Source organism: Melanostigma gelatinosum (assembly GCF_949748355.1).
Source record: "Melanostigma gelatinosum genome assembly, chromosome: 24".
Taxonomy (NCBI): Eukaryota; Metazoa; Chordata; class Actinopteri; order Perciformes; family Zoarcidae; genus Melanostigma; species Melanostigma gelatinosum.
Genome location: NC_136657.1, coordinates 9,497,867 through 9,525,185, shown reverse-complemented (window position 1 = coordinate 9,525,185; position 27,319 = coordinate 9,497,867). Strand labels below are relative to the sequence as shown.

Genomic DNA, 27,319 nt, shown 5'->3' with positions numbered 1-27,319 from the left:
TCTTTCTCTCACAAGAGGAAGGAAAAACGGATTCTGTGTAAATTAGTCACGTCGGTGTTTTTTAGTTGGCCTGTGTGTCACGCTAACTTCCTCCTTCCTCCTCCTGCTTCACTCCCTTCACCTCATCTCTCCTCCCCTGAGGTTTCCATCTGCACCTCCTCCTCAGCTCATTTTAGACTCTTCTCATATCTTGTCCTTTCCCCTTTTCTTTCATGGCTTTTTGACATTTCTTGACAGATGTTTTGAATCTCTTTATTTTTGATGAAATGCACCATCTTCCAACTTCTTTCCTCCGATTCACATTTGAAAATATCAGTGAAGGTGAAGCAGCAAGACTGTGCCCGTTCAACACACACAAACCTAATGTGCCAACTGCCTTTGAAGTTCAAGGGAAGGAAGTTAGCTGCCACTTGAGCTATCGCGGCTAATTGTCCATTGCCGAGGCATGTATGCTCATACAGCAAAGTGAACGCGGATAATGACACAACAGGGAAAGTGACAGAGTGAGGGAACATGTGCAGAGGCCTCATTTACTGAATGAATGAGCTAAAAATGAGAAAGAAGCAGGAGAAAATAAGAGAAAGAAATGGCTCTTCCCTGCTCCCTGAGTTGAGTCAACGCATCGCAGAAGATGATCGTCTCGACTCAATTTCTGAAAATTGCCACTGCGGCTGCAACCTCCTTCCACCCCCGAGAGAGAGAGAGAGAGAGAGAAAGAGGGAAAAGAAAGGAAAAAACCCTTATCAGCGGTTACTCCTCCTTCATTTTATTTCATTTATGAATTACAAGGAAAGATGCCATTATATATTATTAATTCTCTGCTGTTGCTTTGGCTCTGGCTGCTGCAGCGGTGAGCTGCGGATGTCGGCGGCGGTGTAATTACGTTCTAGCCGGGCAGCCATCCGTTTCCTTTCAAAAATTTACAGGATTCTTAATCACGTTGCTCATTTGGGTGCACGGTGGCGGGGATGGCGAAACACAAACAGGGGCACGTCTGTTTGCACGGGAACACCTGCTTAGCATTGATAGCAGATGTCAGTCAGTGAACTGAACAAAAAAAAAACAGAGAAAGTGCAGCGAGGGGAGGGGGTTGAATTAAAAATGCAAGCATCACCAACTTCTTATTATTTACTTACTCCAGAAATGAACTCGTGGAATGGGAGAAGCAGAATCCTGGCAAACGCTGGGGAAGCTGCTGCCTCCCTCCCTAACTCCTTCACTTCCTCCTCTCCTTCCCTCCTCCTTCCTGTCCATCACAAACCCAACTAAGTAGTGAGCATCAGAAAGTATTTTTTAACCTTTCCCTCTTTCCTATTCCCCCACTCCTTCTCTCTCATTCCCCTGGATGCATCGAGCGCTGGAGTCTTATATTTCTATCCGTTTGCATCAGTCTTTGCTGCATTATTCATTTGCATTATAGCGCTGGATGGTAATTAAATCTTGCCTGGGATGCCGTTGTATTTGAATGAAACGTGAATATTTTAGCGAGGGAATGCAGAATGCTTAATCTGCCCCCCCACCCGCCCACTCTCTCTCTCTCTCTCTCTCTCTCTCTCCCTGTTTCTACCTTTTAAAAGCTCGACTGTTGGCAGAGCTTTGAAACAGTTTATTGTGCTCGCCGCTCGTTCTAAACGGCTTCTTCTTAAGAATAATAGTGTTGAGTCAACAGCTGCATTGACAAACATATTCAGCTGATGCATTTGCCTGGGCAGGGATATTTGATACCTCAGAGACACACACACACACACACACAGCTTCCTCTCACACACACATACAGAGACAAATGTATGGACGCAAACACACGATGAGCAAATGCTCACCGACAAAATGGCCACTGAGGACCTTTGCCTCACAGACACAGAGAGACCTTGAGGATGTACACATCATAGTGGGAGAGAGGGAGGGAGGGAGGGAGGAGGAGATGAGGAATTAGGGAGGAAGAGACGGAAAGATAACGAGAGACAAGACGACAGCGAGAGGTGTTTGTCAAATACATGTGCAGTGAGAGAAGGTGAGGGATAGAAGGAGAGACAAATAGAGAGCAACAGAGTCAGCAACACGAAGACACCTTTGCTCTGATTGGTCTTTTCAATCCCCAAAAAGTGAGCTGTATGACGACGGTCTCCAGCTGAGGAAGTACTGTTCAGCACATTAACAGGTAGCAGTTATGAGCTCACATCACTGTGTCTGCCCAGTAAACAAGAAGGACAGCCTGAGGAAGAGAGGCTGAACCCACAGACAACAGTGAGAATCAGAGAGAAGGATGCAGAATAAAGGGAGAGAGAGAGAGAGACGGGGACAGAGAGACCCTGAGAACGAGATGACAGAAGAGAGAGAGAGGGAGAGAGAGAGAGAGCGAGAGGGAGAGAGAGAGAGGGAGAGAGAGGGAGGGCGGGAGAGAGAGAGAGACGGTGACAGAGAGACCCTGAGAACGAGATGACAGAAGAGAGAGAGAGAGAGAGAGAGAGAGAGAGGGAGAGAGACGGTGACAGAGAGACCCTGAGAATGAGATGACAGAAGAGAGAGAGAGGGAGAGAGAGAGAGAGCGAGAGGGAGAGAGACGGTGACAGAGAGACCCTGAGAACGAGATGACAGAAGAGAGAGAGAGAGGGAGAGAGAGGGAGAGAGAGAGAGAGAGAGAGAGAGGGAGAGAGAGGGAGGGCGGGAGAGAGAGAGAGACGGTGACAGAGAGACCCTGAGAACGAGATGACAGAAGAGAGAGAGAGAGAGAGAGAGAGAGAGAGCGAGAGAGAGCGAGAGAGAGGGAGAGAGAGAGACCCTGAGAACGAGATGACAGAAGAGAGAGAGAGAGAGAGAGGGAGAGGGAGACCCTGAGAACGAGATGACAGAAGAGAGAGAGAGAGAGAGAGAGAGAGGGAGAGAGAGAGGGAGAGACGGTGACAGAGAGACCCTGAGAACGAGATGACAGAAGAGAGAGAGAGAGGGAGAGAGAGAGAGAGAGAGAGAGGGAGAGAGAGAGCGAGAGAGAGAGAGGGAGAGAGAGAGAGAGAGAGGGAGAGAGAGAGGGAGAGAGAGAGAGAGAGGGAGAGAGGTTGAGAGGCAGAGGGATGAGCTGTGCCTTTAATGCCCATCTGGCCCGGAGATGTAATAAAATTGACATATTGATTCCTTTGAATTTACGAATGCCTGTTTCATAAACTCCATTTCCAAAGCCGAGGCCTCTTTAGAGCCCTGTCATTTTTCCCCCAAATGGATCAATTATGTGCCCACGTAATCCTGTTACCTGAGAAACCCACGCATACTTCTCCCATTCGCGGCGCTTCACCGGGCGCACAGACTCGCATTATGTGCACATAAACAAACTCGAGTTGTTTTGTTTGTGAGTGAGTGTGTGTGTGACCCCTCCTCCTTCCTCCTAATATTAGCGACCCCCCCCCCCCCCTACGAGTCTCTCCCGGAGGGTTCTAGAGAGGCCTTTGCTCTGTTTGTCTCTGGTTTGTTTGTGAAGTTGCAGAAATCCCTTTTTTGCAATTCTACCAGCACTACATCACCACAAACATCACATCACGTCCCCGTTATCAGCCAGAGAAACATACGTTTTCAATGTCTCGGTGCAGAAACGTGTCGACAACTTAAGGGTTCCTCTGCGCTGCCATCACGGGGACGGCAGCAGAGGAGTCAGTCTGGCTAGTGCCTGGGCAGTAATAGCATGCAAGTGGTCACGGGTCATCCCGGTGCAAGTGTAAACGTTGCAGCGATACAGCGGGCTGTCAGGTGGAACAGAAACGTATGAAGACGTACGTGCACGGGAGCTCTCAGCGAGCCAGATATCTATTTTACTATCTCACATTGTTGTAAAACCGAGAGAGAGACGGGGAGGGAGGGAGGGAAAATCAGTCCTCGATCTTATTTTCCACACTCCGGCGAGCGGCTCAGTTACACTGCACTTGCACCGAACAATCGGTCTGGCAAAGGTTCACAAAACGACGAAATACCGTGTCACTTACTGCCTGACCTGTTCAGCGGAGTGACTCGGACGGGAAAGAAGGAGAGGAAGGAGAGGAAGGAGAGGAAGGAGGAATCGTCGAATAGAATAATCATGAAGGAGCTCTGCTGTGCGTGAAAGAGTTTAGACGGATTCCTTCATGTTCTTATTCGTTCTTTGTTGTTGGGACACATCTGGAGAGACGGAGAAACAAGACGGATCAGATAGATCGGGGGAGAGCGAAGACCCGTTTGCGGCCAAGTTGCGAACGCGATGGAACAGTTTGGCCGTGTCTTGTTCCAGGCCTGACATTTCTCCAAGGCCGACTATAATGACGGACAACGACGAGTAATTACTAGGGGCGGCCGACACGAGAGCACGAGATCAGCAGTATCTGTGATGTTCCTGGAAACTCTGAGCGGGACAGAGGACGGCGGCCAACATCCTGAGAGGAGGGTTCCGCTCCGATCGGAGTCCAAAAGGGAAAAAAACACACCGTCGCAATTCTGGTGTTGTGTTTTCCCAAACTCGCATTGAAACGTTTACAACTGCAGTGTGAGTGCCGAGCGAGCCGCTCGACCCTGAACGCCGCTACAAGCAAATCTACAAGGATGTCAATGAGGAAGTTCTGTATTTTATTTTCACAGATGTGTGGCTTTCCTCCAACAACAGCAGAAGATGCATCAGACAGCAGCGCGGTCGCGTGTGTGTTTTTAAACCTGGATAAACCGCCGCTTCCTCACGACTCGCATGCATTTCCTTATTCCTCGTCTCGCCGCTTACAAGTGCGTTTCCTGACTGTTTTCATCTCATGTCATTATTTAGTCTTGGGTGTTGATTCTAGCTGTTTTGGGGGCACAGATGAACTCCGAATGCGACGCTAACGAAGACGGAATACCAAATAGCCTCAATATTTTCCAAACAGCTTCACCTGCATGCTGGGAGAGCAGGGGGGGGGGGGGGGGAAGCCGGTGTTGCAATCTCTGGTGTTGCACAGACTCCTCGGCGCTCCCCCTTTATAAATTACCTCATCAGTGACTGAAATTAACACTGATTCTTGCAGGCAATTTCTCAATTTCCAATGCTCATTAGCTTTTTCTCTTTACTTTTAGATTCTGTAGCACCTGTTTCGGGGGAAGACATCTTAGGCAGTGCAGGCGCATTTAATCACAATTTTAATTAACCATCCCCATAGATGTGAAAGAGAAGCAATTATAATGCAGATGAATGATGATTTTTCCGCATTAAATTGTTTTGTTTCTTCGTTATGTTGATTGCATAAATACTGGCGCCGTTCAATTTTTATCTGCTGTAATTTTGTAATTGTTTTGCAAAAAAAAAAAAAAAGAAAGAAAGCAGGAAACCCAGCAGCAGAAAAGGTTCGGATGGACCGAGATTGTCTGTTGACAAATTGTTTCATTTCGTTAACCCGTTAATCGCCAGAGGATTTGGCAGGAAGTGTCTTTTTTGTTTTCTTCCCCCCAAAACAACTGTCGTCAACGTCCTCGCTTGTCAATCATCCTGATGTTTTAGGGCTTGTTGTCGGGGGGGGATTACACTCTTATCTCTTTTGACCTCCACTAACTATCTAACCAACTGAAAGTCATCCCCTCGCCCCCTCAGCCTCCCCTTTAACTACTGAGCATATAGTTGCAAATGAAAGCACAGATGGGTGCTGCTGGAACGGACTCATAATCTTTACGCGCTCGTGAAATATCATTGGGTTCGACGACGGCGCTTTAGACGGTGTTTATTGCCCCTTGTTCTCTGGAACTTTGCTTTTATGTTAATGTCACACCGACTGTTGCAGTAAAAACAAAAACACACCTCAAAACGCTTCCGCCGCCTTCGGCCGCTCGTGGACGATGATCGACCGTGAAAAGTTACGCCAGCGTCGAGTCGCAACCTTCAGTCTTTTCATTCGGAGAGCGTTTTAGCTTCACACAAATTCAAGTGACGTTTTGATTTCTATCTTCTGATCAAAACCGAGAAAAGATATCGAGGACTGAGGGTGTTTGGTTGTGTTGTTCTGAGAGGACTTCCTCTATAGATCTATAGAGATCACTGCAGAGGGCCTGCTGTAGGGCGGAAAAAACTCCCAGAATCCTCCTGTGCTCTGTCCTCCCCCAGCAACACTCATTCTCTAATCCCACTGAGCGCTGCTTTCAGTTTGCCCAAACACCATGCAGGGGAACTCCAACGGCCCAGACACACACACACACACACACACACGCTTCATATCTCTCTCCCAGTCACGGTGACAGACACTTACTGCACTGAGGGGGCTTTGCAGTCTAAAACCGCTCCGGTCTTCTTTAACGTACGTACGGGAGGAAGAGGTTTTGCTGAAGTCTGCAGTTTGAAATCCAGAGATTTTAGGAATTGTTGGAAACGAAAAAGGCTAAAATGTGCTCCAACAGTTTTACAGAAAATGACAGAAGTGATTGTTGTCCCCCAAAATTGAGAATAATGATGTATATTACAACAGAACGATTTAAATCGACAAACTTAGAATTATGTTCTATTTTTTCTTTTCTGAAAATAGACAAACGGCAACAGCTGAGTGTGTTTTTAGAAGCGTTGCCGCTCTTCCTCTCTCTGAATCGCTCCTGTGCGAGCAAAGCTGCAGTTGTTTACGGATCTATCTTAAATCATCCTGAGGTGCGTCTAAAAGGAAGAAGCGCCTCTTTGAATATTAGCGGCGATTGGCTGGAGGTAAACAGAGCATTAAATCCTGCAAAACTGTGGCGAGGCCAATATGGGCGCAGGACAATGGCTTGGCCCGGCATCTCTGAGCCTTTGTTCTCGGCTTAACAAAACTCTGCCGTCACACCGTTTTACCTCAATGCTGCCCTGTCGAAACGGCCATCAGCCCATCAGAGCACATGCAAAGCTCAGGACGGGCAGGGAGGGAGGGAGGGGGAGGAATAAGACAGGGCGAGAGGTGGAAAATATTAGGAAAAGAAAGATTACGACAGAAGCAGGAGGAAATAAAAGAGTAAGGGCCAAGAGGTAAGAAGTTAGAAGGGAAAGCAGACGACGGAAGCAGAGAAGGAAGAGATGAAAGAGACAAAAGGTGTGACAGATAAGGGTTGAAGGAAAACCCTCCAAGGCCGTAAAAGGAGCAGAGTGTTGAAAGAAGGGAAAAAGACATGAATAAAAACACTCACCTCTCCCACTCAACCGTAATAAGAATATATAGCAGCTGTGGGAGGAGGAGGAGGGGGGCGGCAGCGTTTTGAACTTAGTGACGTGGCGGCGACAGAACTGGAGCAGCGAGATTCACTAAAAGTTTCATCACAAAGTCCTTATCTGCTTCCCTCCGAGGGCCACGGCGAGGTTCAAGAGGAAGAAAAAGAAGCGGCACATCTGCGTCTGCTGTGACCCGTCTGTCTGCCAATTAGCATGTGTGTGTGAGAGTGTGTGGTGTATATATATATATATACATATATGTAGAGCTCTCTGTCTTTCTGCATGCGTGCACATGTGCGTATGTCGGAGTGTACGTGTGTGTGCAAAGGCACGTTGTGGGTGTCCACATGTGTGTGCAGAACTGGCCAACATGTGTGAGTGTTTGCAAAGTGTCGGCCATTTTCAACAGAACATAAACGCTCGCTCGTAACCCCGCCTCTTCCTCGGGCCGGTGCCGCCTTAAAAAAACCGAAAGGCTCGCAGAAATAAGAGCTGTAGAAGTCCTAACTTATCCCCTCGGCTGGTAACTCATATTCATCTTTTTTCTCTCTAAAATCTTAACATATTAGTTTGTGGTGAGAAACGTTGGTGCCAGCCTCACAGTGAACGTGCGATTCGGTTTCTACATCACGCACACGCGGAAGGAATCCACACAGAAGCAAAGAGCATCTTCTCCAGTTCAATTAGTGTTGATTTAAAACCGACTTATTAGCACTTAACCTGAAAACTTGACCTGCCGATCAGCATCTTGGCTGTATTCAGCCTTCTGCTGCTGCGACCCCCCCCCCCCCCCTCTCTTGCTCTCCTCCACTGTCAGGTTCTGGCCTGCCAATTTCCACTTGAAGCTTGACTGGGCCTGATTTGATGCAAACTACCTCGGGGTGAGGCGGGGAGTCGCACGGCGAGAGGAGGGGGCTGAAGCTGATGAACAGTTATGTCAAGTCGATTTCGCACCGTTGGGAAAAGGTAACCTCTCCGTCGGGGAGGAGACGGCGGGGGAGGAGGAGATAAAGGTAATACAAAAAAAAGAAAGGCAAAAAAGGCAAGGTTAGTGGAGTCGAGGGTGCTGGAGGAGGAAGGTGGGGTATAGGGGGGGCTTGTAATCGCACCGGGGTGCATCCACCCCTCCGCCGCTTCACCTCACCACCCTCTGCTTACCGCCCCGCGCTAACTGTCAGTGCGAGTACTAATTGCAGATGTGCCAGTCTGCCATCATAATAAAATCAGAGGCAGGGCGGACATTAAGCATGGCTGGCTCATTTGTGCGACTGCTGAAAAGGTAGCATAAATGAATATTTCATTACCTTAATTACGAAGGAATACTCCTTTCCGCCAGTCGTGGAATGAGTGTTGCTGTAACTAATTATGAAAAGTAATAACATTAGGGATACTGTGATTGCCGGTTTATAAGGCGGCGTCTGCTTGCTGTTGAGGTATAAACCATGTTGGGAAACATACGGAGCGGAGCGGAAGGAAGGAAGGAAGCGAGGGCTCGGTCTCCGTCAAATCCACACATCTGCAAAAAAGTGGGGTTTGCAGGGATGAATGGAGCTGATTATTTACCCGGGGATGCTGGTGCGTGTTTGAAATTGCCAAGTGGATGTTTTAACAGGTATTAAAGGGCTCAAAGGTTATGAAACCCACTCGGTGTGTTAATAACAGCGCTCTCACAACACGGAGAGCTCTTTAAAGCAGCGTTTTAAATAAACAGAAGCTACCTGGACCGACATGACGAATCCTTCACCACGCAGCCCTGAAGTACCTGCGCTGACAGAAGGCCAGACTACAGCACAGCGCCACGAGCTGCACATCTGCATCACTCGATCACCCTCCGGCCTGTGACGTCGGACACGCGGCTCGATACCTCTGTCCGTTACTCACCTCTGCGGCCCGCGGGCACGTCCCGTGCCTGGTGTAATGCACGACCACTGATAGCGTCGTAAAGAGAGGGGGGGGGGAAGGCGGAGGACAAGGTCTGCTTTGATGGACATGCTAATTCCAATACCCCTAAGTAGTAAGAATAACAAAGTGGTGGGGAATTTATCTCAGGAATGCCGGACGATAAGGAAGTAGCTTCCCTTGGGTGGGGGAGAAGTAATTACAGCGGGCTGACTGCTGAGATGACTGACTTGCTGGCTGCTGGGATGGATGGAGGTAGAGGGGGGGGGGGGGACTGGAGGGCCACAAGCAAACTTTCAAAGCAGAAAGGTCCGAGAGTGAACTTGACTGATATGAGAAGCTACATTTTCTCAGTGTAGACTTCTATGTTTACATTTGAGGCATCTAATTCAAGGTTTGATGGTTCAACAGAACAAATGAGTCTTTAAACCAATCACCAGAAGAATAAACATTTCACAAAAACAACCTCGAGCCCACGAGTCATAAAGCCTCGACCTAAACCAACAACCCGGCCGAGTCTCAGGCTGAGTCACACGGCCGGATCTGAGCTCGTGTCTCCACAAATGACCCGATCTCAGTCGTCTCTCACAAGGTTTCCAGGTCAGGAAACACCCACCCACCCCTCTGCAGCCGGGCCTTGGCTCCAGCAAAGCAGCTCCACGAGGAGCCGTAACTCGGGTCACATCACTCATCTGAAAAACGAGAGGCGTCAATAGCAAGCTACAGCCACAGCCACACAAACCGCAGTGTTGTCACCTCGTTATGCCTTTAAAAAGTAGACAATGATCATGATCACGTAGCATCTGCTCGGTCCAAACCAAAAGCAAGTCCTGGATTCTTGCTTGGTCACAAAACCAAAACTACAACCACAACCACAAAGAGCTGGGCCCTCCTCCAGTCCACGCATTAGCCGTCACATATTAAAGACATTTGAACCGTATCGCTGACCTCCTGCTTGACCACCTCGCCCCTGAACCCAGACCCACGGACAGCTCCTCTCCGCCGCAGCCTCAGCCTGCGTGTCAGAAAGGCCGAGGACGGGCCTGTCGGTGTGATTACCCCCCCCGCTACCTGAGGAGGCGTTTGTTTGACATTCGCGTTTGACAGCGACGGGACACGAGGCGTTCAGGAGCGGCGGCTCCCTCTCCAGTCACAATCCATTAACACGTGAATTCACCTCTCAGAGTTTTTAACAGGGTCGAGTTTGCTACACATGTCCACTGACTACACCACAGATGACATTTAAAGGGGAAGATGTGCTCCCTCCCTCCGTGTTTCACTTCTCCTTGACTCACTCTTGCCAAAGGTTAAATGTAAGTCTGAATAACAACGAGGCCACAGTGTCATTTCTGACCGTTTCCTCTTTCTCGCTGCAACCTCCGGTTAAGGAGGTGCTTGATCAACCCCGAGATGAAAGCGTGGAAGTGAGCGAAATCTGTGCAACCGCAAAATGACCTAATTTCGTCTTAATCTCGCTTGGCAATCGGCTGCAATTAAATTGAGATAACGCATCTGAATTTACTTCCACGCCAGACGGGGGGGGGAAACCGGAGCACAAGCGAAAGCAGACAAGTCCTCGTTAAAAGACGGAAAAAGGTAACGAGAGGGGTGCACTTAGGTGGCAGGGGAGCGGGACGCCTTGTGAATAATGGAGGACAGTACGAAGGCGAGCGCTGATCAAATAGCATGTTCTATGATCCTGAATTAAAGGTGGGACGCTGCGCCGCAAAACGGGGTGAGTCGCGTGTGGAAAAGGCCTCGATTTCCAGATGTCACGAGCCTTTATCTGGTGATCTGCTATTGATTGTTCCACGTGGCCATGGCCTTGCCAGAAGAGCCCCCCCCCCCACCGACAATCAAACCTACATCAAAGAGTGTGTGTTTCCTATAAGTGTGTGTGCGTGTGTGTGCACATGTGGCGGCAAGCGGCGGTGCCGACATCAGAGCAGAAAACTGGAGGCTGCTTCCAACACTTGTTTGCACAAAGGTGTCGTCTCCGAAGCAGCTGCCGCAGAAAAGACGAAAGCGGGAAGAAAAAGAAATCATTTTAACGGGCAATCGAGGCGATTACTTTCTCTTCATTATTCTACTCGTCCTTCCGAAACGTCACGAAGCCGTGCGGCTGACAGCAGTGATAAGTCACACACACGAGCCGGGAGCAGCTCTTTGTTCTTTTGATTTGATCGAGGTCGGTTTCTTTGCTGCTCTGTTGAGACACAATCCTGTTTGTTAAAAGCAGATCTCTGCCTGTTCTGATCGATATCACTGAATGCTCTGAACTGCAGAAAAAATGAAAAACAACACGCGATTTATACGTGAACACGGCAGGACATTTTACACAAATTCCTCCAAAAGCATGAATGTCCACCAACCCAAACGAAGTCGTAAAACCAGGTTTCATGTGGTGGAACGGTTGCCATCCAAACAGCCCGCCTGGATGCTCGTGCACACATATCCCATTGTTAGGGAGGAGAAGGTGTTTCTAAAGTTGTTTTTCGCTCCCCTGCCATTAGATTCCGAGCTCCGAATGTTCGTTTACACCTGCTCAGCAACCTGTCGTCTGTCGCGCCCAGACTCCCTCGCAAATAGGAAAAAATCACAGGCGAGACGCGGCGCAACAACTGAATAAGTGCAAACAGCAGGACGAGACGGAACGGATGGGCCAAATAAAGACTTTGCATTTTCACTCGAGGAAGACTCAAATGAGGCATGATATTTCAAAATGCATTCTGCTCCTCCGCAATGCATAAAACATGCCGGCTTAGGGTAAAGAGTGTACACACGTAGATGAAAAGTCCAAATGCATGCAATCATTTGCCGGACCACTGAAGTTCCAATTTCTGTGTTTGCTTTTTGTCAAAATCACGAGGAGTGAAAGGAGAAAACAGAGAAAACAACGGGATGAGACTCCGACAGAAACAAAGAGAAAACAATCACGGCGGCATGAAATAAAGCCAGGGAAGCAGGAGAAAGACATCCGACTGCGCTGCAACTTTACTTAGCGCGTCGCAGAACGGCCGCACATCCCCGTAAAGGGGGCAGTCGATACGACCCGTCAACTCCTGAGAAACAGAAGGGATGGAGGGAGGCGGGTCAGAGCTTGACAGGCAGAACGCCGCCCACAGAAACACCTTTAAGTCTGTCACCTTTGCTCCATCACTCTCCATCTCTGCTTCTCTCGCACCACGTCCGAGCTCCCGGCTCGTTCTCAACACGCTCGTATGATGCAGCAACAGACCCGAACTGCACTCATCCTTGACCGAGCATGAATTAACCCACCGCGTCAACATGTCGAGCAGACGCAGCAGAGCACTCGCTGTGGTTTCGAGTAGAAGACGAGCGAAAACCGGATTTTTCTGAGGCAATTCCTTCTGGGGACGGAGCACAAGTTCAGCGACAGTTCAACCGCCGTGCAGACACCGACGGTGACTTGAGCACTGGTTACGTGTGCAACTGCCTCCTTTTTTGACGACGCAGAGCAAAGGATTGAGGTCAAACGCATGCAGGGAATGCCACGTTGCTGCCTGTGTCGCCACATTGTGTTGGGCGATGCATCATTACTGCCGTTGAAACATAAAGGGAAGTCACAGGGCAGAGTTGGCTCGCTGTTGGCTGATTCATGCCTCGGTGTTAGTCAGGCAACGGATCCCTGCCACCGCTCTCGCTTTCATCGTTCTTGGCAGTGGCAGTTGCTCTGTGTGTGTGTGTGTGTGTGTGTGTGTGTGTGAGCGTGCATCAGCCCCAAATACACTGTAACTTCTGCAGCGTTTATTTCCAAACCAATATGTCCCATCACAAAAATAACAGGAACGTTTGAGCGACCAAAACAACAGTGAAAACCAAGCAAAGCAATGCAGCTTTTGTTATAAAGGGAGGAGTGGGAAGGGATGGACACAGAGGGGATGTACAAGCAGCAAAGAGTTGTCATACAAAGAGTTAACACCCCCCAACACCACCCGATTCCTCCAAAGCACGGGTTAATATCATGGCTGCCTGGTAAGGCATTATCCAGAACCTCTTGCAACAAAAGGCCCCTTTTGCAAACAGACTCCTTCTTCCCCCCCCCCCCCAGTGTCCAAAGGTGTTTGCTGAAGTAAATCTGCCTAAATCCTGCGCAGCTTGGCCAGGAGGAGGAGGGAGGGAAGGTGTACCGATAATCCTTCTTCTTAACCAAAAACAGAAAAAAAAGTTCTGGGTGAGGAAATGAAAGAGAAGGGGAATAAAGAAAACTGGAATCCATATCACATGATCCCATTTAAAGAGCTGAGGTACCCCCCTCCCCCCTTCCATCTCCCCATCTTTGCTCAGGATTTGCATACATCCAGCCTGGGAACTGAATGATAAAGATATCTTGCGAATCAGTTCAATAAAGCAACAGATAAACTGCATTGTGTGTGTTTACATGAGGGGATGTGTGATGTATTCTCTCACTCAATCAGAATGCTTTGAATAATTCAGGAAAGGCTCATTTCAACCACCGAAACGCTTTCTCTTCCCAAAACACTGGCTACAAGAGCGCCGCAAAAGTGCGCCGGCAATGTCCTTTTTTAAACGGTCAAAGCTTCAAAGAACTTTTTGGAGGCACCTTGCTGCCAAAAAGCGCATCGTGAAGACACCTGCTCCCGACTCTTATCGCCTCCTTTAAGCACAATCCAATCGGTCGCAGCCAGGATTTCTTCTTCTTCTTCTTAAGTGCGAGTGGCCACGAATAGTGTGGGCATGCCATCTCGTAACACTATCTGTCTGTCAGGGGGGGGCCCGGGTCCCTGCTAGAGTAGGGAGGCTATAAAAGGCTTGTAACCAGGGGACGACCAACAAACAACCACAAACACCCGAGTTATTTCTCTCCAACACCCACCCACCCTTTTCTGCCTCTCTCTCGATTTTCCTCCCTTCCTCTTCTTCTTTTTTTTTCTTCCTCTCCTCTTTTGCGCTCCTTTTCTTTTCCACCCCCCCCTTTTCATCTCAGGCCCTTTTCTGATGCTGAATGCAAATGTGTAGCCCTGCTGCTGGCGGCGAAAGGGGCTGAATTGTGATTAAGAGGGAGAAGAAGAAGAAGAAGAGGAGCTCCTTTCTTTGTTCTCCCCCCGGGGGATGTTTACCAGGAGAGACACGGCGGATCAGATATGAAAGGCATTCAGGTCAGCATTGATGTGAGCGAAAGTGAAATCGTACCTAAGGCATTCCAAAGACCCGCGGTGTCAGGGGTCCGGGCTCGCGGTGCCTCTGCAAGTGTGTGTTCTCTGGCCGCCAGGCGAAAAAATATCTTCACACAAGCAGGGCGGTCGAGGAAGGAAGAGCGAAGAAAAAAAAAAGGGAATAATAAAAATAAAAAAATGTAAAAACGGAGAAAATGTGTCAAAAATGTTTTTTGGGCTATTTTTTTGGGAAGAGGAGGAGGAACGGATGAAAGTTTTCTGTCCAGTGTCCAGGACGGAGTTGGGATGATCATTAGTTTTTTGGTTTTTTTTGGTGTGTGTGTGTGTGTGTTTTACAGCCACAAGCCATGCTATTTGCTTTTATCTGCCTTATCAAAGCGTGAAAAAGAAACTGTGCATGTGTGTTGCTGCTGTGTGTGTGGAGCTGCTGTTGCTGAGCTACATTCCTGATTTAATTCCTTGTGGAAAGCACATATTAGAGGATTTGTTGAATAACATATCGGCTCGAAAGCCGAAGATATCACACTGCGACTCTGTCTCTCTGTGACACACACGCACAATAAAGTAAAATAAAATCACGTGAATACAATAAGTGTAAATACTGCGGGCCCTTTCCTTTCAGAAATGGGAACATCCGCTCGCTCCTATATCACAGCCATCTCGTGAGGGAAGTCCACTCGATTTACGTGCTCGGCGATATACACTTGACTCACACACTTTGAGCAGATGGATATATTTAGCTTGTGACGACTGCAGGCGAGGGAAAAAAAATAAATAAGAGAAAATCAAGTGATGCAAAAAGCTACCGTACGCGCCGCAAAATAACAAGGCCTCACGCAGCACGCCAAAGAGCAATGTGCAGTTGTGACAGGACAAATATGCCTCCTTATTAGCCCGCTTTGAGGGAAACCTGCTCGCCGTTTTACATGGGGTAATTGGAATGTGTCTATTTCGATTCAACCACAAGGCCGACGTCATAAAAATACTCCAGTAAGATTCATCCCCGGCTATCTGCTGGTCCCCCCCCCCCCCCTGTAATATCTCACTGTAATTATTTCACTCGCTTAAACAAAATAATCCCTTATTTCCCTCAACATGAAAGCACCGCAGAACACTTTTCTCAGCTCCGTCCGGCAGAGGAAAGCCATCAGGAGTGCAAGGTGTCTGCTCCGGCTGCTCCACACAACAGCCAACCCGTATGGGAATGGCAGCAGTGAATGGCGCGGTGGACAACCCCCCGCCACTATTGACGGTATAAACATGTAAATGAAACACATTACCACTGACAATCAATTGTCCGCAAGCGCCCTGCGAAACCTGCCCTCCTCCTCCCCTCTTTTTTGTTCTTCTTACCCCCCCCCCTTCCTTTACTCAGTGACGATGGCAAAAAGCTGCCCCTACCTTGAGGAGGGAAAATCTGGGCGAGGAGGGAGGGAGGGAGGGAGGCTGGTGGGACATGGCAGGAGGGGGGGGGGGAAAGAAGAGGAAGAAAGGGAGCACCTTGTCTCTCCCCCCCCTCCTCTCTCCCTATTCTCTACTGCGAATGCAACTTTAAAAAGGCACACGAATAATAGAGATGGAGAATTGTTTAGACTGCCAGAAATCTGGCATTGTCTGAGACTGAAAGCAAGGCTACCCCCCCCCCCACACACACACACACACACAAACACACACACACACACACACACACACACACACTTTCCCCTATTTTTTCTCGATCTTCAGCGTGAATCTGCGATAGCCTTAATAACCACATTCAGACTGTTATATCAAACTCCAGCAGCCAGAGAGAGGGGGGGGGGGGGGGGGGGGGGGGCTCGTCTTTCTGCTTCTACTTTTGCTGCTGCAGATTATGTAACCGGTGCATTTCCGAGGGTATGTCCCGACAACCATCATCGGAGGGTACGGAGCTTGGAAAACAGGGAGACGCAGAATCCAACATCGAATGAAAGCAACATCTGTATTTCCTCGTTTATCTTTTTCCTCAGACAAAAGATTCCAGTTTGATGCAGAGCGTCTGCGTAACATCCACATCAAAAAACAACATGCTGGCAAAGCAAGGCATTTCTTTCTTTCTTTTTTTAAAGGTGTGTTTGTGATGCTTGCCTTGTTTAAATAACGAGAAAATAAGGACAGGTGTGCGAGTGCTTTTCTGTAGGGCGCTCACAGCTGGATGTGACAAGCAACACCTGGCGAGGGCCAAACTCTCAAACACTTCACGCTGCCGAGATCAAGTTTCACACCAGGAGAGGAGAAGGGCTTTCATCGCGGTCTAACAGTGGGGAACAGGATGATAAAAAAATGTAATTTCTCAGGTTTTGTTGCCTTTAAATATCGCTGGCATTTCAGAGTGTATGAGCTGTGAGGCAGAGGCTTCACAGCGGCGTGCAGGAGGTTTGGATGAGGAGGGGATGAGTCATGAACTGTGGTTAAATACCACATGACAGGCTGGGCAGTGAGTGAGTAAAGCTACTGTAGCACCTCCAACCCTGAAGGCCAACAGTCATCTGGATGAGAATGTCATTGGTCAGACAACTTAGTGAGCAAATGCCTCATTAATACTAATTGGCACAAATGCTGAAAATGCTCCTTCTATTTAAAAAAAAAAAAAGGAGAAAAATAATCCGAACAATTCCAGTTATTCTATGTGTGAGGATGCATTGAGTGAAAAAACATATCCGATCAAAATATAACACTGAGCCGTAATTACTTAATTGAAACAAAAAAACGACGTTAAACATTTGGTCATTTTTTAAACAAAAATAATTACAGGTGGCACACAAATTATAATTTCCATCCAAACATGCTGGTTTACACACCACCACCTCCAAAGGCTATTCAGAGGAATTAGCGTTAATTGTAGAGATTTCACATTTGTGTATATTCATCTGATTTGTCAGTTAAGGGAACGATGAGGGAGTCCGGGTGCATCCGCCCTCCATCTGCTTACAAATTTAGAAAACTGGGTCTGTGTGCGCTGCATTTTTTTGGTGCATTGGAGACGTTTTGTTAGTTACTGCTGGAGGAGTCGGAGTCTGTCCCGCCGGCCGTCACACGCTTCGCCCTGCCACCGCTCCACAGAGCCAGGCAGGAAGAGGACAGAGAGACAGGCAGCGAGACAGAGAGAGGAGAGTGGCCAAGCCTCAATAAGCCTCTGCATTCCCAGGGGGGAGGATTGGGGGTGAGGAGGGGAGGAGAGGGGGGGGGGGGGGGGATCATCAGACAGAGCTCGTTGTTATGGAGGAAAAAAGAAAAAAAGGGGACTCACATTTTACAATTTTAATCTAGAATGATGTTGAATATATTTCTGTAAATGTACGTTCTCCTGCATGGAAGAAAGAAATATATTCTCTGCCAAAGCTCGCCGTCTCTCGTCAGGTTTAAGGGTGTGAAATTTATATTTGCTTTGCTAATATTATTTTATCAAATGCTGCATTTGGTACTAAAGCCAGCCCCCCCCCCTCCCCCCTGACAAAACAGGTGGCCACAGATAAACAGGCTGTCATATCTCTAAATGTGTGTTTTTATTCTATTTTCCTTTTAATACTGCAAAATGTAAATACATCTTTATATTGGAAATATCCAGCTCCTCTGTTAAGCTCTTGTGCTATTTAGTGTGGAACAAAATGCTTGTCTGCTATCGATTGTGTGAAATCAATAAATGAAATCTGATCGAGATAAATAACCTGTGGGGGCAGAGATTAAAAAACTGTTGTGGAGAAAGCGAATGAAAGGCTGGTCTGAGCAGCTGAATCACAGCCTCGGTATTTCACACACACTGCCTCAGCTCGACAGTGTGTTTGCAGCCTATATGGAATAATCAGGAATAACGGGGCCAGGGAATGTCACTGCAGATTTGCCTCTTGTGGGAAACTGTGCAGTCAAATGGAGAAAGAAAACCTACAAATCTCCACCTCCAGCGCTCCAGTCCAGACCCAATTAATGCCCAGCATTTATCTGACATGGAATCCAATTTATATATGATGCCTCCACTACAATAAACTAGTGACAAAAGAAAACACATGCAGCTTTAAAACTGCTGCAACAACCGAAATGAATTATTTCACCACTCTGCTGGCGACAATAGGGCTGAATCACTTGAAAATGTGACGTAAAGGCCCATACAGAGAGAAAAACATCGCGGCCGATTAATAAAGCATGTCAAAACTCCAGTCACAAGGTTGGACTTTTACACCGAGCAGCGTTCGTCTGCTCCAGCCAGCGATGGTGTGAGTGGCCGTTACACAGTCCCCCATGGCGGATTGCGTCCCGGCGAGAAACCGGCACCGCTACGCTCCAACTTTCAAACATCCACAAGTTTCCAACTAACCTCATCGCAACAGTCACAAAATAATCGCCTGAAAACACACATTTTAAAACCGCTATTTTTTTAAGATTCCAACGACCCGAGTGGGGCTGAAACACGGGCGCATTTACGCACCGTTTCTCCCCGGGATAGCGGTCGCTTTATCCCTGCGTAAAGAGGGAGGGCAGAAATGCGCACCAGCCGCGGACCCTCACACACCCCCGAACCGCAGTGGAAACCTCCAAACCAGGCGTACGTCCAAAGATATCCCCCCGACCGCTGTTTGTATGCTTTTCTTACCGTTTTTCCGTCTCGGATTGGCTTGTTTTCGCCTCTTACACCTGGGGCCATCCGCCATGATCTCTTGCTTCATTGATAAGTGTGTGTGGGATCAGATGGCAGCTCGCATGGACTCGATTCCTTGATTTCAGCTTGATATCTGACGGGAAACACACACACACAGCAACACCAACAATGTGGACATTAGCGTGGCGATCCACTTGCGCCGGACGCGCGACAAGAACCAGCAAATGTAAGTTGGATGGAGGGACAGATTATAGAAAAGAAAAAAGAGCCGTGGGTGAAAGTATGAGAAGGAGCGGTGAGGGCATCCGTGTCCTTCTAATTTTCATTTTCAACTGATCGGCTCTCAGCTTAGTGGCATTAACAGCAGAGCAAACAGCAGGAGGAGGAAGGGAATTGGAATTTCTCTTATTAGAAAAACACAATTAATTTCGCCAATGAGGACTGAAGCAAAAACATCCATTGTTATTTCTTTCTGAAAAGTTTCACCAACCGGTTTGTATTTTTCTTCACTTTGAAGAAAAATATTTTAATTATTTCTATTAAAACTGACGTTGTGCGCCTCGAGTCCGGGTTCGGAACAGAAGCTGAATCCGGTTAATAAATCACATTTCTGTCATATTTTAGGGTCATATCCAGAGCTCGCACGTTATAGACGGAAAAACGAGACTGAGCTGCAGCTTGGAATGAGGCTTCACTGTGTGGTCTGATTGAAAGTCATTTAACTTCAATAAACACTTGGTTTCGCCTGAGAAAATCACACTTCTCCCTTTAATAAACTGATTCCAACCTCCCTTGTCAATAGTTAATAAATAACAGATGGGAAATAATTGTTAAAATGTGCCAAATGACTCCGGACTTTAAGGGAATCTTTAAGGCACAAATGGCGCATAAACAAAAGCGATAAGATTCAAATCGCCTGTGTGGGATGATCAGTTCACCAGCTAATTTATCAGCGCAAATACCGTTATTAGGATAAGTGAATATTGACAAGAGCGTTTGTTTGTTGTGGGTACTTGGACGTTTAGCTGGATGATTAAGAAATACACAAATAAAATACAAGCGGAGGAGACTAAGAGGGAAAACGGGATGTAATCGCGTTTTTGCTTCCAAGGATAGCGGTGGTGAGCAGCGCCAAACGCCCCGCAAAAAGCACACTTTCCCCGGCTCCCAGGAACCTACGGGACGCCTCTACATCACGGAGGTAAAAAAAAAGGAAAAACCGCTCGAAACAAACGCACCTATTTCCACCTGTGCAGGTAAGGCAAAGTTCTGCTCCAAGTCTGACGCGGGCGCAAAGAAGTTCACCGTCCAAAATGTCTCCGAAAACACGCAATAAATAAAGAAGTGAGGAAGCACATACCTGCTTTTAGGGAGTGTAAAGAGGTGTCTTGTGGATAAGAGTTGCGAGGAGGGATGATACTGGAGTGCGTCGGTGAGCGGATCCTTTTCCACCGGTGATAATAAAGCCTTAGAAATAAAGCCTTAGAAATAGTTGGGAGGAGGGAGGGACCGCTATTCCTGCAAGGGCAGGTTTACAACTGATGTCTTACACCCACTCCAGGAAACAAACCTGGGTAGGGACTGACGTGTTACGCCTCTTCTAATGACATTTTTTTTCTTTCCACCTCCTTTTCTTTGCCGTGTAACACAGAGGAGAAGCCCCCTGAAACGCACGCCACCTATCTTCACGGGAGGGGATAATTGAGGAGAGCCAAACGTGAGCATCTTCTGGGTTGAACGTGAAGTTTTTTTTCCTCCCTCTCTCCCCCCTCTTCTCTTTCCCTCACTCTCCTCTCTCTTCCTCCATCTCGTCTCTTTTTGAGTGAAACCAACTATGTCGGGCTTCGACGCGGAGCAACGACCAGGCGACAGTGTGTTTTTTCCCGTTCTTCGGGTGCATGCGAGCGTGTACGTGTGTGTTCGTGTAGAAGGGGGAGAAACTTGGAGCGCGTCCACGCCGGCCGCAATCATGTAAGGATGTTTTTTATATATTTCTATTTCCACTCGGTTTAATTAGCAGAAATGGCAGGGTTGATACGGCAGGACGCAGGGGCTGGCTGGGGAGGCAATTCCACATATTCTTCATTATTGTAATTGGCTGCGACTGCAAAAGGTTTGGGGATGTTCGGCTTTTATCTACGCTGCAAGAAATATCCGTCTGGACATTGTCACTCGGTGTCAAACGTCGTTTCTTGCTTTAAAATGTGCCAAGTGTGGACGTCTCCACTTGTTTCCATTTCGAATGAACGAGTTCTTGCATTGAGAATAATTTACTTCACGTCACGGGTTCCTGTTGTTTCAATGCGACTCTACTTGTTTCATGAAATTATTGGAGAAAACTGAAAAACCTTTGGAAACGAGCACAATTTGTGTCTTTTTTTGTAAAAACTAAAAACTAAGATCGCAAAGGTAAAAAAACAAACTCTTTCCATGGACTGTTTTTGCACGGCAACATTACATACGTGTGGTTTATTACCTGTGATGCACCTGCAGCATGAACGCCTGCTGCAGGTGCATCACTGCCTGTGTCTGTATATTATGAATGCATGTAAACTCCACAGATGGAGGAAAAACATATTTATATTCTTGCTTCTGCTTATGAAGTTATTTTCAAATTGCACCCCCTAACAAAAATGAACCAAAGTGAATCCAAAATAAGTGGGATATTATACGGCATGGTACAACCCAGCAGCCTCTGTAGGAATATTCTGATGATACTAAAGGAGCTGAAAAAAGAGCATAAAGTACAATAAAGTGATGGTAAAGTTACTACAGAGAGCCGCAGACACACTGTGAGCCCCTGCAGGAATATTACAGGACTATCATAGTATTCCAGGATTATTACAGTCATTTTTCCTTCTGGACGCCACTTAACAGGATGAATCTCGCATTTATTAAAGAAGTCAACCATCTCAGCCATGTCTGAGGGCGAGAGAGGGGAGAGAGAGAGAGAGAGAGAGAAGCTCCACCTTTGCAGCTTCATGATTGGTTATGTAAATAAAGCATTATTTTGTGTCCTGTCCTCCTGCAGTTCGCCACTGTATGGCTAATTAAATCATCAATCAAGGGGCTGAACTGGTTGATGCCCCCCCCTCATACTTACCCTCCACCCCCCCCATCCCCAAAATAAAATAAAAAATACAATCAGATGCAGCAAAAAGAAATCACAGACAGTCGTACCTTCTGGAAGGAATTTTCAATAGAATCTGTTTTTTACTCTGCTTTTTCTTTTTTGTGGAATACCACTTATGTTATTATTGATCAAACAATTAATACTTGTCATTTCTATTCGCATAATAATTTTGACTATCTTTATATAAATATCTTCTTCAACTTTAGTTCCTCTTCAACTTGTCTGCCTGGACCGGAGGAGTCAGCCAAGGCCTCCAACGGCAGATTGAGTTTTTTTGGTAAGTTTACTTTCTTCCCTTCAGTATTTCAATCATTTCCATCATGACACGAAGTCTTTTTCTATATCTTCTTCTTCTTATTGAACAACAAAGAGGAGGAGGAGGAGGAGGAGGAGGGCACAAGCGGGGTGAAGCTGCTTTGCTTCCCGTTTTTCTCGGGTCGAAAGTGGATCCAGTCCTGGGTGAATTATTGTCATGCGTAATTTACTGCCACGGTGCTTGCATGTAAACGAAGCAGTCCGGCACTCTCTCACACACACACACACACTCTCTCTCTCGCTCTCTCTCTCTCTCTCACACACACACACACACACTCACACACCCTTAAACCGTAGCTGCAGCTCTGTGTCCCATTCATCCAAGCGAGTCTGGAGTGGCACCTCTCCTTTTTTCCCCTTTTTTCCGCACACAGGCTCCCCGACGTGAGGCCGCATATTCACCGTGAAAACGGATTACAGTCGGTGTGTGACCTATAGGGGGACCTTGTGCTTAATGAATAAATTGATTTAAATGAGGGGAGGGGCATCAAAAACAACGTATGCATGAATTCATAATTCTTTATGCTTTTTACGATTGTTATTTCCAGATTAAAAGTGCTAAATGTTGATGTTTAAATTAACTATAATAAGAAATGTAAAAAACTATGTTTTGGGAAAATTGTTATTCATGAGTAAAACAGGCAGATTTGTAATTGTTGAAATTATTTCTAATGAATTGTGGATATTTTTAACTGTATTGATTAATGTTGATCTGTCTCCTGTGTTTGTGTTTTTTTCTCTAAATAAAAATCTGAAGCTTTCGCAGCACATTATCCGCTCTGGTTGATTTTCTGAAGTTGAAATGTTGCCCCAGAAAAATCAATAAGTGGAAATTCACTTGGGTTTAATGGTTTTTAATGTCCAACACCTAAATTGGAGCTCTGCAGTTCTGCAGCTGTCTGCCTGAGGCATGACTGCTGATTACCAAGATTATAATCCTAATTTTCTCTCCCTCTCTGCCTCAGTGTGTGTGTGTGTGTGTGTGTGGGAGAGAAGAGAGGCCCACTTTTACGTCTCTGACAGTGAGAACACAAACACGGCGGTGCAGTGGGGCTGTAGGAATGTTCTGTAGTATTTAGAGAACCCGTCAGTGTAATCACGACTTCCGTTTGTACATGTGGAGTCGTCGAGTTACAGAACTCGCCGATATGTTCCGCGTACTTTGTCAGCTGGGATTACACGCCTGAACGTCTCGGCCTTCGAAGCGGCTGCAACAGGAGCGGACAAAGATGTCCGTGTTAGCGTGATGCATCTCAGAAGTAAGGTCAGAGGTCACTGCAGCAAAGGCTTGAATGACGGCTTTCTGCAGGGGTAAAATAATGCACATTGTTTAGGCTTCTTCCATAATTATATATATTTAAACGGTGACGTTCACTGAAACAGACCTGAGATCACCACGACATTCAAACGCTCAGCTGGAAACTAGAACCTGGAGTAGCAGCAGGTTTCATGACACGGTGAAATAAGATCCCCACTTAAATCAGGTCGGCAGTCAACATCGCTGACCGTCTCCGACGCGATATTCAATACAGGGAGCATCGGCCCAGCGACACAGTCATCCTACCGACCCATTCTCCTTCTCCAGAATAATAAATGCTGTTTTCATCGCCTCTGCTCTTCGTTCCGCAGCCATCGCTGCTGTACGGTGAAACAAGACGAGGGAGAGACGCCGCAGCAGAACACGCCTCGGGACTCAAACACACTCGTACACGTTGTGCATTCAACAACTCGGCTGCAGGCGTTCATGATTATTGGCCTGATTTAGATCTGAGTCACATGACATCGCGGCGCGTCCAGTGATGAATCCATGCCCTGTCAAAAATACACCCAGCAGCATGAAGGATATTCATCTGGAATGATCACTTAAATACAGATTCATGATATTATATGATGAAGAAAGGACATCTTTTTGTAACTCCTGTCAACAACAAACCTGACATGAAGCCCAGGTGTAGGTGAACCGTCTCCCAGATGTGGTCAGCTGGATGCCTCATCACAGGATGACGGTTGTTCAATCACTGTGTTGACGATGACGCATTACGGAGGAAAAAAAGAGGGTTATAATAAAACAGATTGAGGTACCGTTTATATCCAGACGTATTTATCTGAACCGTAACTGTAGATAAGGTTTAAGCTCCGGCCAACATTACACACAACAGCGAGGAGGTCAAAGCAACACAGACTGATGTGGCTGTGATACCAACACTGAAGTCTTTGGCTTGAAGCTGCAGCAAGCGGATCATTTGTGCCAGCTTTTTAATTGTTGGCACAAACAACTCTGACTCTTTTCCAAGCAAAACAGTGATTCAGCTTTTCCTCCACAGTTCGATTCTTATCGGGAGAATAAAATCAACTTCAACGGAATTCCGTCCGGCATGGAGAACTAATGTCTCCAGTGGAAACGTAGGAAAAGGATTCCTGATGGAGCTCTTTAGATCACCAGGTCATCACACATGACGCACAGCAGGCACGTGTGCTGGCGTGTTGGGCGGCGATGCTTCTCTCAGCAGCTGCATCATGCGTGCATGTAACATATGACATCTCTCAGACATGAAGTAAGAGGGGAGTTTTTCACTTTGGGGCCTCACCGTGATGACTCAGATTTGCCCACAGCACAGATCATTTGTGGAATTATGACGGAGTGAAACAACGTCTGTATTTTCTCTCGTCCTGTTGATGTTCGGGGACTAGGGAACTTTATAAGATGATGTTTTATTAATGGAGAGAAACAAACGCCGTTTCTCAGGGAGTTGGTGTGAGGACAATCAAGCAAAGCTGGCCTGACCAGAAAGTGGGTCTAGAACAAGAGGAGGGACATTTAGAAAACTCACTTCTACAATTCAAAACATGTGTCAAGTGACTGCAGCTCGGCCTCTCGAGTGTTAAACCCTCAGCGTTGAGTTTGTGCTCGAGCCCTGAAAGCAACTTTTGCCTCTTTTTAATTAAAATAAGGGTCGTTGTTGACGTTCAGAGGTTCTGAATGCATGACAAGAGACGCCGTAACATCCTAGATCACATCTCCTCTCCGCGCTTGTTCGTGGCTCTTCCAGCTCGGCAACATCAAACTCGCCATCTCTCGACGGGGTCCAGAGATCGACGGACAATTAAAGAGCGAGAGACGAAGGCTCGAGCGTGTGATCTGCGAGAACGCCTTCAAACATGCAAAGTGAATTTAGCTTACATTTGCCATGAGCAAGAGAGAGCGGAAAAAACCTCCTTTCTGATCTCTCTCGGCTGAACGAGGAAGCCGAGAGAACAAGAGTGCTGCATAGCAGATTGCTGCAGAAACAAATGCCTACAACAAAAAACGATTGATTTTTTATGTTCTTCTTGTTAGCTGGAAACTGTGCAGAGGCTTCTACAAATGACCACTTATTCAACTGAGACTCAGAAGAAAAAGAGAAACATGTGTTTTCTTCTCTGTGGGAAAGACAAGTGAATGAAACTCCACACACTATTTTTTAAAGTCAAGAATTTAACTTTCACGCTTCAATTGAAATGTTGTTACTTTTTATTATCACCTGCTCTGAATATATGTGAAGTAGATTACACCGACGTGATTAGGTATTCACAGTTATCACAGGACATGTTCAAACACTCTCTGTCTCCCTCCCTCCCCCCTATTGATTGCTGGCATGAAAGCAGAACTCGTTATGTGTCAGTATTAAAGTTAGGAGTCATTTTAACACATTTGCTCACAACACAGACACAGTATGCATTTTGATCAGCTGCTTAAACAGAGGGTGAAGCCTGTAATATGGCCAGTAGTTTACTAATCACACTGTCTATGTATATATATATATTATATATATATAATGAGATATATACAGGATAACTGTCTCGTGCCTGGTCCGGTTGGAGTCTCTTAGTACCAAATCAATCGCTGCACATGTACTGTACAAATAAAAGGCTTTTGATTGAGACTCTGATAGATCCCACAAGAAAACTTTTCACTCTAAGGACAAAAAAAAGAGGAAAAGATGACTTATCGCTGGCTGAAATGAATAATTGACTGCGTCTCCGATGAATAATTAATCAAACATTTGAATAATTGTTGTAGCTCTAACCTCGACAGACATTTGCATATGGGCGTGCTCTTAATATCTGCCTCAGTGTACAGAGTGCACATCCGCTCAGGACACAAAGATCTGACTTACAGAAACCTCGTCCGGCGCTCACGCACTCTCCTCCCGGTCAGACCTCTCGACATGACCCGTGCATCAGCTGCGACGAGAGGAAACCAGCACGTACTGTGTGATAAGGAGGGAAAAACATGGTGCGCAATCACATGTCATAGTGCAACTACAACATGCACACACGTGTGCAGATGCACGAGCCAACAGCAAGGAGCCACTCACGTGAAGGCTTTTCTATTTAAAAGGTACATTTTTCACCATTTGAGACTGCTGCAGCCCCAGATGGCAGGAAGAGGTAACGGACTTTAATATACTCACAAAGTAAAACAAACAACGGTAGAATGACACAAGGCATTTATATCTCACAAGCACCATTTATTTAAATGACTAAAATATAATTCAACAAATAATACATTTGGTGGACATGTAACTTTAGGCCCAAAGATGATTTCATTAAATGTTGGAGACCCTTTTTATATGTTATGTATGTATCTGATATTATATTAAGTGTATCGTTATGAACCATGACTTATTTAAGTGTAAATATCTTTGGAACTAATTTGAAAGGGAATAACTCCAGCTGGACTTTTGTCATTTTTTCAGTTTGGTTAGGTGAACATCAATGAAACTCTCGGGTAAGTTCAGGGGAAGACTGCGGGTTTGGCTAAATATCGAAGAAGAAGAAAGCTAAAGTTTATGGCCCTGCGGGACTCGGAGAAAGTCAGTTCACGGTCTGCTGGGTGCGCTGTATACCTCCACTGCTCGTGGCAGACGCACCATCCTTTCCTGCACTGTCATCCGCGGCCTTTGTTATCTCGACGCTCAAAAGCATTTTGGGGGAATGTTGATATAAGCTGTTGTGTTCACCACTTCCTGCCATCTTTCTATCCTTACCAAGCAAAGCTATCGCTCTCACCTCTCGCTTTT

General features: G+C 46.7%; 1 protein-coding gene and 1 long non-coding RNA gene across 4 annotated transcripts in view; one reads left to right on the top strand and one right to left on the bottom strand.

Moving 5' to 3' along the window:
- Window positions 1-20,406, bottom strand: part of zeb2b (zinc finger E-box binding homeobox 2b) — a 74,839-nt gene extending 54,433 nt beyond the window's left edge. For 2 of the 3 annotated variants that reach the window (XM_079296428.1, XM_079296430.1), the window contains exons 1-2: window positions 20,169-20,406; window positions 18,803-18,941 (exon numbers count right to left, since the gene is read on the bottom strand). In XM_079296428.1, the coding sequence (XP_079152554.1) occupies window positions 18,803-18,875 (73 nt within the window). In that variant the 5' untranslated portion in view covers window positions 18,876-18,941; window positions 20,169-20,406. Of the gene's footprint in view, window positions 1-18,802; window positions 19,073-20,168 lie in introns of those variants that run through there. The other variant, XM_079296429.1, reaches the window with a different exon arrangement.
- Window positions 20,407-20,465: 59 nt separating this feature from the next.
- Window positions 20,466-23,031, top strand: LOC306797197. Its single transcript, XR_013773105.1, has 3 exons — window positions 20,466-20,779; window positions 22,148-22,218; window positions 22,312-23,031. It is a non-coding gene; the product is annotated as an uncharacterized lncRNA (long non-coding RNA).
- Window positions 23,032-27,319: the final 4,288 nt, after the last annotated feature.